Raw genomic sequence first — 10,368 nt, 5'->3', positions numbered from 1 at the left:
AAGGTCTGGAATCTGGTGGTTTGGATTGAAAACCTGACTATGCTCCTTAATAGCCTCAGTTTACACACATGTAAAATGTGCATAATTATGTAATATTATAGTACATCAGCTAATAGCTGGTGCACTACGGTCAGAGAGAGTCTGAATTCCAGCTCCAACATCTATGAGCTGTGTGCACTTGACAAATTGCTTGACTGAAGCATATATTTCACTATTTATTTTTAAAAATGTGAACTACACACTTTAAGTGCTACATACATCATCTCATTTAGCTCCCTGGATAGTTGTAAACTTAGCGAATATTTGATTGACTATATATATGAATATTGATATAGTATTTTATATACAGTATTTTAATTATTAAAATATGTGTAGAAATATAAATGTTCTTAGGTATCTTAAATAATAACAGTGACTTTAATGGTGTGATGTTTTCCTCCAGGAAGAGAAGTACTTCAAATGTTACAGGCTGTCACTATTTTGGTTAACTCTTTTTCCCAATTTGGAGTAAGTCAGTTGAGTGGGTTGAGGGAAGATCTGAATTATCCACTTTAATTCTTCCCTCTTGATAAATAGGGGGTGGGATGCCTCTCTTTAAGAAAATTGAAATTAGGGAGACGAGCATCCTTCCTCATCACCCCACTATTATCGTTGCTACTAAAAGTCGAAATGCCTTAGAAGTGTTTGTTAAAATGATGATCAACCCCTGAAAAACAACAAATGATTGCTATGTTATTGAAAACATGGTTTTCATATATACATAAGATCATGAATTTGCTTCTTCATGCTATACTGGTATCAATAAATGATAGATTACATAAATAAAAGTGAGAACAGGAGCACATTTTTTTTAACAGAAGAATCCCAAATAGTTTATGGAGATACTGCCTCTCAGGAGGTAGGGCTCGATTTCCTCAACCTAAGTGAAAGTGATTTACTTCATAGACTAGAATGGGGGTGGGGGGCACGCTAGAGTGGAGACCTGGCAGACACGATCTCAACCAGTGACCAGGGTCCCATCAAGCATGGTCAGTCACGGTCGTATCACATACCCCTGATGCGAGGCTGGGATGAGAAGGACACTTCGCTCTGTGCTGTTGGTCACCATGATATTTTTGTTAAGTATTTTTTGTGTGTATATAGATTATGTGTTATGAATTGTCCAGTTAAGAATAATAAATTGGAAATACACATTTTCTCTATTCCCTTCCAAACCTCACTTAAAAAGATTTAAATCCACAAGAAAAGACAAAGTTCCAGACATCTTCAATTATGCACGGTCTCATTGATCTTAATGATTATGTCATTATCTCACTTATTTTTGCGCTTAAAGTGGATCTGATTGGTCAGAAAATGAAAGCTGTGAACATAAAAGACCCACAGTTGGACCCTCTGAAATGAATGATTGTTAATAAGGCTATGGAAATGCCACTCTGTTTTAGGATTTCATGTGCCTTTCCATCTAAATGCAAGATGTATAGCATTTCAGTCCATTCAGGCTGCTGTAATGAAATACCACAGACTGTGTGGCTTATAAACCACAAACATTCATTTCTCACAGTTTTGGAGGCTGGAAGTGCAAGATGGGGGCATTAGCATGGTTGGGCTCTGGGGAGGACCCTCTTCCGGGTTGCAGATGGCCTATTTCTCCCTGTGTCCTCACACGGGGGAAGGGGCAACAGTTCTCTCTGGGCTCTCCCTTATAAGGGCACTAATCTCATTCATGACAGGTCCATCCTTATGACTTAATAACCTCCAAAAGGCCTCACGTCCTAATACCATAGCTGGGGGTATAGGATTTCAACATATAAATTTCGAGAAGATACCAACATTCACACCAATGCATACAGTAATCTGTGTGAGCTCCCGCAAATAACCAACTAACCCTCCTGAGGAAAGTGCAGCTTTGTAAACTGCCAAAAGAACAGTCTTCCTGCCCATATCTCACTGTGGAGAGAGGAGATGCATTTGATTGTGTGAATGCTAGGGACAGGAGCGTAGGGAGTTCCAGGATTTAGGGGCTGATCAAGGAAGAGGCAGTAACACACAGCGATCATTCCTCAGTGGCACCTGGGCAGGGTTGCATGAGGAGGGAAGACCTCCCCAGAGACAGTGGAAGGAGGCCTCCACTCCAAGGGAAACTCCAAGGGGAGAAGGGCATCAGAGAGGGACGCAGGTATCTGGATGATGTTGCTCAAAAGCAAGCAGTGAGTCTCCAGCTCAGAGAGCTCAGAAGGGCGACAGCAATTTGGAATCTTTTATAGATACAGAGTTTGTCTTGTCCATGATCAGCGGGTGCTGAGTACAAGTTTTGTGGGGTATGCAAAGCAGGAAAGCTCTAACTGGCTAAAAATATTCTTATTTGTACTCTACTCAAAGCAATTGGGTGTGGAAGAATTTGAGTTTGGAGCAGGGGGCTTTGAGGTAAAGAAGCAAATACCATAATGAGCAATGTTCAGGGGCCATCCTTGGCCCACAGATACAACACGTAGGCCTTGTGATTCCCATGATGAGGGCAAGCCTTTTACTTAGGTAGTTTCAAGAGGCCAACAGTCATCTTACTTTTCTAAGACTGGAAGTTCACTCCAGGTCAGGACAAGTTTCCCAATTTGCTGGGCCTAGTGCAAATTGAAAATGCACAGTCCCATATTCAAAAAGTAGGGAAAAGGTGCCATTAAAGCCACCAAAATATAAAGCTTTTTCCTTTCTTCCCTGTCTCTTCAATCTGTCATAGTATTTTTGTTTGCTATTTAATGTCACACTTCCTTGGGCACAGGGATACGCAAGTGGTAGTTGCAGACCGTCACAGGCGCCTGGAGATCCCCCGTCTTGCTACTCTGCACATATGTGTGTGCCCCACTGCCTGCTGGGTTGCCCCCTCCTGCCAGCTGCTGCTAGACCAGTGTGCCTTACCCCAGAGAGAGTCAAGCCAGGCATCTCTCTTTTCCTTGGGCCCCTCCATGGTGTTGGGTGACTCCCATGGATATCATGACATCTGTGCAGGCATGCATTAGGTCCTGGATTGGGGATTGGGGAGAGGCTCATTCGTGTCAAGTTACCTGCCTACAGCACAGCACTGTGAGCGCAAGGTGGAGCAGATCATCTCCATGAGATGCTCATGGCTCAGAAACTCATCTCCAACCCTCTCACCTGGGGGCCCAGGGCTCATGAGGCAGGGGCAGAGGGCAGGAACCTTCCCAGGAAGGGGAGGGGGAGAAGGAAGGAAGGAACATACATGAGTTGAGGTCTCAAGGTCCCAGAGCATGCTGCTTGTTCCATCAGACTTCATTTACAAAGCACATGTTCAAAGATAAAATTGTTAAGAACTTCAATACTGCAACTGCAGAGCATTAAACCTCAAGTCTGGGAGAAGAATGTGTGCAAGTGTCACATGGCCACAAAGCCATTTGGGTCCAGGTTATTAAAAATGCTTAAAAGTTGAAAGGCATTAGAAGCAGCTCTCTATCCCCTAGTGCGTATGTATTAGCTTGTGTTCCTGAAGGTGAATTGTTTGCCTGCCACGGATACCAGCATACAGATAGCAGCACTGTTGTGTTTTATAGGTCAGGAAATATTCATTACGAATTAGTGGACTTGAAAAAGAGTCTATGGAAAAGTTGATAGAGAGATATGTGATAGAGAGATAGAGAGATTGTGAATGGCTATAGCATGACATTCACACTGATATACACCTTATGTACAGTATTTCAGTTAATCCTCTCAAGTATCCTATGGACTATGTCCCATTATTACATCTTCATTTTAAGGATGAGGAAAGGGAGGTTCAAAAAATTAAGCAACCCGTTCAAGTTCATACACTTGCTAAATCCACCTGTCTGACCTTAGAGTCGACATTTTAAAATTATCCTATTTTTCTTTCTAAAAATGAAGAAGAGAGCATTGTACAAGGATAGGCAACAAGATGGGACTTATTTGGGGGTACAATGATATGAAGGTCATTTCTAATATCCATATTCTTAATGAATTAAAAGGGCGTAGTAATTATGACTGATCTGCTTGGTGACATTGTTACAGGCTCAGGGATGCAGAGCTAACTTGGCAAAATGGTTGCTCTCCTCCTGTTTTCCTTGTGATATTTATAGACAGCACAAATGAAAGCCAATATAGTAACAGTCCACATTTATTGAGCTCATTCAGGTACCAGCTCTCCTTCTAAGCATTCCATACGTTCAAAGCACTTTTGCTTCATAGTTATGCCAGGTCCTTACAACAACTTTGAGAGGCTGACAGAATAACTGTGTTCTTTCTCAATAACTGTAGTTGGTCCTGATCTGATAGATGCTAGAACTGAAGTTGGGAGAGGTGAGAGAAGTGACATGCTCACAGTGCCTAGATCAGTAGGGCAGAGCTGTATGTGGTTCCTGGTCTTCCAACTCCTGGTCTGGTGTTCTTTCCCCTACTCCAGTCAGAATGCCCAAAATATAATGCTTTATGGAGGCCCAGGGTTACTATCCATCATGTGAGTCCTTGATCCTGGGAAATGGAGCATATAAATGTGCTTTCTTTATTGATTCACTTCACTGACCAAGAGCATAGCCCATCACTTTCAAATATAAATAGGCCTCTTGACCTCTCAGAGAAATCCCAAACCTCTGTTCTGAAGAGTCTTTCCTCAGAGATGGCCCCAAACAGGAAGATGTTTTATTTTTTCTTTGCCTTTTTCTTTGTTTTGGCTCAATTTCCATCAGGTAAATGAAAACGGATGGGATTTTGATGGGCATGTCATAAAACTTGATGATTCTATGTACGGCCTTAAAAATTGAGAGTGACAATCAGCTCCCCGTTGCACTTCTTGTAGGAGTTTCTTGACCCTGCAGTGGCATTTTCTAAGAGCAGAGTGCTATTCCCTCTTTTTATACCTTCTTCTTACTGGTTAACAGGAGTGCTAGCCTTCAGAAGTAGAATAAAGAAGCAAACTCTGTGGTCTGCTGTTCCCTGACAGCAGATGTGTCAATTTGGGAAAACTATTTTACACAATGTTATTTCCTGCACTGATTTTAATACCCAAAATGTGCTTTGTTTTGAATTTAGGGTGCCAGGCAGGACTTGAGTATTCCCAGCCATTTCCAGGAGGTGAGTTAAATCCTTTGTGTATAATTTTTACTTTTAGGAACTCTGACCCATCAGCTATGTCTGACTTCTGAAGACAAAGAGGCAATAGAGATAGTATTGAAAATAGAATTGCCTGAAAACCAGTCCACCAGCTCTACCTTCTTCTCTTCTTTTTGTTCCCAGCATCATATCTGGATCTTCCATTTTTCGGAGAAAGCTCTTTGTTACTGGATTGTAATTTTGGCCATAGAGATTTGCACCTGGTGGCTATTCTCATTAGCTCATGGTGCAAACTAAACCAAGGTCACAGGATCAAGCTTGTAGCAGCCAATTAGCACTGCTCTGAGCCATGCTTATCCAGCTCTTATGGGCTCTGCTCCTAAATCCAGTAAAGTATGTTGCTAATGTATGCTGTTGGTCTAAGAAATATCAAATAAAGGAGTGAGGATGGTTCAATGAAAATTCGTCACCGTAGTACAGAAGAGCTGTTCATAATGAATGGCCCACTGATCTATTTTTGTGGACTCATATTATACAGGAAGAAATCATATTATAAACAGAACTGAAAGAAATGTTCCTGGGTAATTGCAAACAAAATTTACAAGTGTTTAGACAGAATTTCAGAGTGAGAAAGCTTAAGGGTGCTACTCATGATTGAGTGCTTACTATGGACCAGGCAGTCTATTACCAACTTTATGTGGATTATGTCATTTAATCTTTGAAAAATCTCTGTGAGGTAGGCACTATTATAGCCACCATTTTACAGAGTTGAAACAGAAGCATAGAAGAGATGCTAAATAATTTTGCCCAGGGGAGATAAATAATAAGTGGTAGGCTACAAACAAAACTTTTTTTGCATGGAAAAGACACTACCTGCCTGATCCATGAAAGTTACCCTGGAAAATGATTTCTGGTTGTGTGAAAATGCTTCTGCTTAAAGTAACAACAAAAATTGATAATTGAGTATATAGTGTTTTGCAAAGTATTCTAACATAAATTATTCCATTTGACCACTAAAAGAATTTAAAATATAGACAAGTATTTCTCGAATGTCCTTTGGACAACTGGGACAGCTGAGATTGAGCAGTTTAGTGAGGACCCTTGACCAATGCCAGGCCCAAACAAGAATTAAACCTAAGTCTTCTAACTCCTCCTTCAAGGATCTTTCAAAGCCACAGGCTATCCCTCCCATTTCCATCTTGCAACCTCTATAGTTGTATCAGGCATGTATTGTGATAGTTCAACAAAATATATGACACATTGTCTGACTGGTCTTCCTTTTGACACGTGCCAGGTTATAAACCAGAGAGAACAGGGATTGTGCTTAATTCTTGCTCAGAAATTAACTCTCCCCAACTCCATTCTGAAAAAAGTGAAGCTCTTGAAAACTCTGGCTGGTTCTTGAAAACACTCTTTGTAATCATAGATCCAAACCCTCCCTTTTTTGTGGCCTTTGAGCTTCTCCCCATTTCCACAGAGTCCTGGGAAAGGCCTATCAGCAGCTCTTTCTCCGTGTAGGTGAGTTTGCTGCTTGTGAGCCCTGCAGGCTCCGACGGGGCAAATGCAGGAGGATGTGCGCCGAGGATGAAAAAGCTGTGGGAAATTGCAAGCTGAACTTTTTCTGCTGCCGACAGAGAATCTGATAAACCAGACCAGCGCTCCTCTGGCCTCAGAAGCAGGACTGGATACTCAGGGAAGGTCAAAAGAAGTTATGTGGCTGACCCAAGTCATGTGTGAGTGTCAGGGTCATTCTCATTTCTCTCTCCCTTTGTTTTGTTTTTTTGCTAATTTCTTAAGACAATCTTTAAAAAAATCTAGACATGAGTGGGTACCTAAGAGCTCAAAATCATGAGTGGATTCCTGATACCTACTTGCTTAATCAGATACTATTTCTGCATATTTGTAGAGTATCCTATAATTTATAAATCTTTCCTCATACTTTTGTCATATGACTCAAGATCACCTTATAAGGTAGATTTTATCATCCTCATTTATATTTGAAGAAATTGAGACTCAGGGAGGCTGTCATTTCCTGAAGGTCATAGCTGGGACCAGAAAAGGATGCACACACCGAGGTCATGTTTTGTGTATCTGTATGTGTGTTCTAAATCTCCCAAAATGGATAATTGGAAATGACACCCATATCTATGTTAATGGAATTATAATTCTATAGAGTATAAGAAATTATTTTTTATCCACATGATTTCTTGATATATCAATAGATTTTCATTCATTTATTCTAGTACTTATGGTACATTTTAAAACCACTCTCATCCACTCAGTTAATGTCCATGGCACCAACTTTGCCTTTTTCCTTTTACCAGTGAGTGAAAATGTTAGAGATTAATTTAAAAAGTTGAGTATGGAATGTATAAGAATAGTTGACTGTATGACTTTTGCCTTCTGAAATAAAATGTTAGCTTCATACAATAAAGGTCAAAATTATTAGACCTATGAGCAGTGACTCAAATTTGATCATTCGGTTTTAACATGTGAGACTGAACTCTATTTTGCTTAACATTTGAGTGTACCATTGTATCGTCTGTCTCTTTGTGTTCAGCTCCATTTCCTGCTCTGCTCTAGATAATTGGCACTATTCTCTGCAAACTACATTCTCCAAGCTTCCTGGCTTCTGGCTAGTTTTAGTCAATGCAAGTGCCTGGTAACGGAGTGGTAGATGGAGGAAGGAAGTCCTCAGGAGTCTTCTCCCTGGCTGTCTCTGCTCCAGCAATGGCTCCATCTCCCATAGTAAAGCCTCTGCTTCTGTGTCCTCACTTATCACTTGGCAGTCCCACTGCAGGCACAGCTCCTGCCAACCAGTCCTTACTTCTGGGCTCACACATAGTCTCCTGTTTTTCCACCAACTATAGGCCAGTGGGAGATTGCAGCTGTGGCCAACATAAGGGTTGCCTCATTGCTCCCATTTTGCATGTTCAGCTTTTCCAACACTTTCTTACCCGCTGTCCATGTTAAATTTTCCCTGTTGAACTCCCTGTTGTGCTCCTTTTCATGCTTGGAGCCTGTCTGATTTGACCCTCAGGTTGGTTTTACTGTCAGATCTATTTATATTTGATCAATTGTTCTCCAAAAGAGATGTGAGACATAATCTTTCTGAACTCTCGAGTGTTTACTTCATTTTCACAGGAATTCGCTCAGGGAAGTTGGAAGTAGGATACCGGTCTTAAGAATCTACAGCTGAGTAATCACCTGCTCATGAATACTCCTCCTGATCAGATCTCCACAGCGGGAGTGTGACTGTGGTTTACAGAGGATCATGAAACCAGGATATTCCTTACTCATTCCAAATACCTTATTGCTTGATTCCAAAAATTGAAAATGCGTTGGGACCTAATTTATGTCTCTTTTTATAGAAGAATCCATGTGTATGTCTCAGAGTCCAACAGAGATATTAGGCAGAGGTTGTGCCCTGATTTTACCCTACTAATTACCTTGAATATCATCAAGAGTCAAATAGCTTATGGTCACAGAGGGCACGTCCCATAGATGCTCACCTATTCACAAATTACCCCCTTCTCTCTTTCTCTTGCTCTCTTCTGCACTTGGCTCCTTTCTATAAATTTTCCATCCAATTTCCCCTTCTTCCTTGAGACACCACGTCCTTCCCATTGAATAATAAAGCATCAATAGATACTAATTTCTTGTTACTGGAAAATTCAGCCCTTTTAGGTGTCAAGTGGATGCCCCTGACTTCCTCAGATAAGTTTCTGCTAGTTCCATAGCAACTTGGGAGATGTCTGACATCAGTTTTCGTGAGATCTTCCCAAGGGGAAGGCCTTCTGAATGGTGGGTGGTCAGAGAGAAATGGCGAGGAAGAAGGGACACTGGTGCAGCTGCATTTCTCTTGAAGTATCTCCACTCTAGTTAGTCCAAATAATACTGCTTAGCACGATGTTAACTGTATTAATTCTGAAATTGTAGCTATTGTAGGTCTTATTATGCTAACCACCTAGTATCCTTTCTTGGTTCTGAATTCCACTTCAAAATTCCCTCATAAAGGGAATGACAATGTCTATAGGGCAAGATTGATCAGTTTGGACTGAATTCCCAAAAGGCATAGAACAAAACACTAAGTACCATGAACTCCTGCATTGCCAATTGAGATTCTGGACCACAGATGCAGGAATAACAAAGAAGTTGACCAGAAAATATGATTTGAAGCACTTAGCTTCTACCTACTTGAGGGTGTAAGAGACAGCTTAAGAAGGCAAGGGACAGGATTTCTTTGGAAAATGAGTTGGTGTGTTTCGATTGTGACTTTACTCTGCCTATCAGGGGAGATGCAGGAGGAAAACATCTCTTTCACGCCAATTCTTATGCGATTGACTTCAAGAAGGCTACTTGGAGAACTCAACCTGCTACCATATGGTACTCATGCCTGATAACACCTGAAATTATCTGCCACTAAAGAGCTCTGGCTGGAGTTGCCCATGATGGCAGGACAAGAAAAGAGTAGTAGTGGAGTAACTGCACTTAGATATTAGGCAGGGAAAGGGGTGTGAATCCCATTGACCAAGTGAATGCTACAAAGGTCACTGGGCTCAAATCATCTTGAAGGGAAAAATACCCAATAATGTGGCCTGTTAGGGCAAAGGGATCCAGCAGTAGGTCATTTTAGGATATAGCCCTGGGAGGAGAGGAGTTGAGGTAAATTCATTATACATCAACTAGAAAGAATGTTAACCATTCAGGAAACTGTGCAACGCAGCAGCCCACAGGAGTGTTGAAAGAACACAAAAATGTCCTTACCAAAAAAGATTTTCCTTAGGATACTGCTGTATTTATTTATTTCACTGTATAAGAAATATCAAAAATTTGTCAGGGTGAAACAGCAAACATTATCTCACACTTCCATAGGTCAGAAGCCTGGGCATGGTTTAGCTAGACTGTCTGCTCAGGGTTTCACAAGACTGAAATCATAGTATTGGCTGGGACTTTGATATCATCTGAGGCAAGAGATCTTCCAAACCCATGTGGCTCTTGGAAGAATTCAGTCACTTGCAAGAGTAGGCCTAAGATGGCTGGTTTCCTGCAAGCTGTCAGCCTGGGGCTGTCCTGAGCAGGGAGAGGCTGCCTAGCATTGCCTGTCCTTTGGCTCTTTCTACAAAGTGATAGCTCTCTCCTTCAAGTACAGCAAGAGACCCCCTCATACATCAAAACCATCTAACTTCTTTTTAATATCACAAATGAAGGGGGAGGAAACAAAGGTATGGGGAGCAAAGTTTTTATCTCCCTTGAAATTATGTTAGCATTAATCCAAAATAGATTGTTTTAAAT

The 10,368-nt window shown here is 41.2% G+C and overlaps 1 protein-coding gene across 1 annotated transcript; it reads left to right on the top strand.

Annotated features, from left to right (window-relative positions):
* Positions 1 to 4,639: 4,639 nt before the first annotated feature.
* Positions 4,640 to 6,716, top strand: LOC106823822 (beta-defensin 105). Its single transcript, XM_014829733.3, has 3 exons — positions 4,640 to 4,709; positions 5,053 to 5,094; positions 6,592 to 6,716. Exons 1-3 carry the CDS (start codon positions 4,640 to 4,642, stop codon positions 6,714 to 6,716), a joined length of 237 nt encoding a protein of 78 aa, XP_014685219.1.
* Positions 6,717 to 10,368: the final 3,652 nt, after the last annotated feature.

The sequence above is a fragment of the Equus asinus genome, chromosome 27, assembly GCF_041296235.1.
Source record: "Equus asinus isolate D_3611 breed Donkey chromosome 27, EquAss-T2T_v2, whole genome shotgun sequence".
In the NCBI taxonomy this organism is placed as follows: Eukaryota; Metazoa; Chordata; class Mammalia; order Perissodactyla; family Equidae; genus Equus; species Equus asinus.
The sequence above is the reverse complement of the archived record's forward strand: the minus strand, read 5'-3'. Positions and strand labels throughout refer to the sequence as shown.

What these genes read in the sequence shown, in the direction of transcription:
- LOC106823822 (XM_014829733.3), top strand. Translation starts at nt 4,640, where the DNA reads ATGGCCCCAAACAGGAAGATGTTTTATTTTTTCTTTGCCTTTTTCTTT. An exon ending in TTTGGCTCAATTTCCATCAG is followed by an intron (nt 4,710 to 5,052) that starts GTAAATGAAAAC and finishes TTTTGAATTTAG; the next exon opens with GGTGCCAGGCAGGACTTGAG. An exon ending in TTCCCAGCCATTTCCAGGAG is followed by an intron (nt 5,095 to 6,591) that starts GTGAGTTAAATC and finishes TTCTCCGTGTAG; the next exon opens with GTGAGTTTGCTGCTTGTGAG.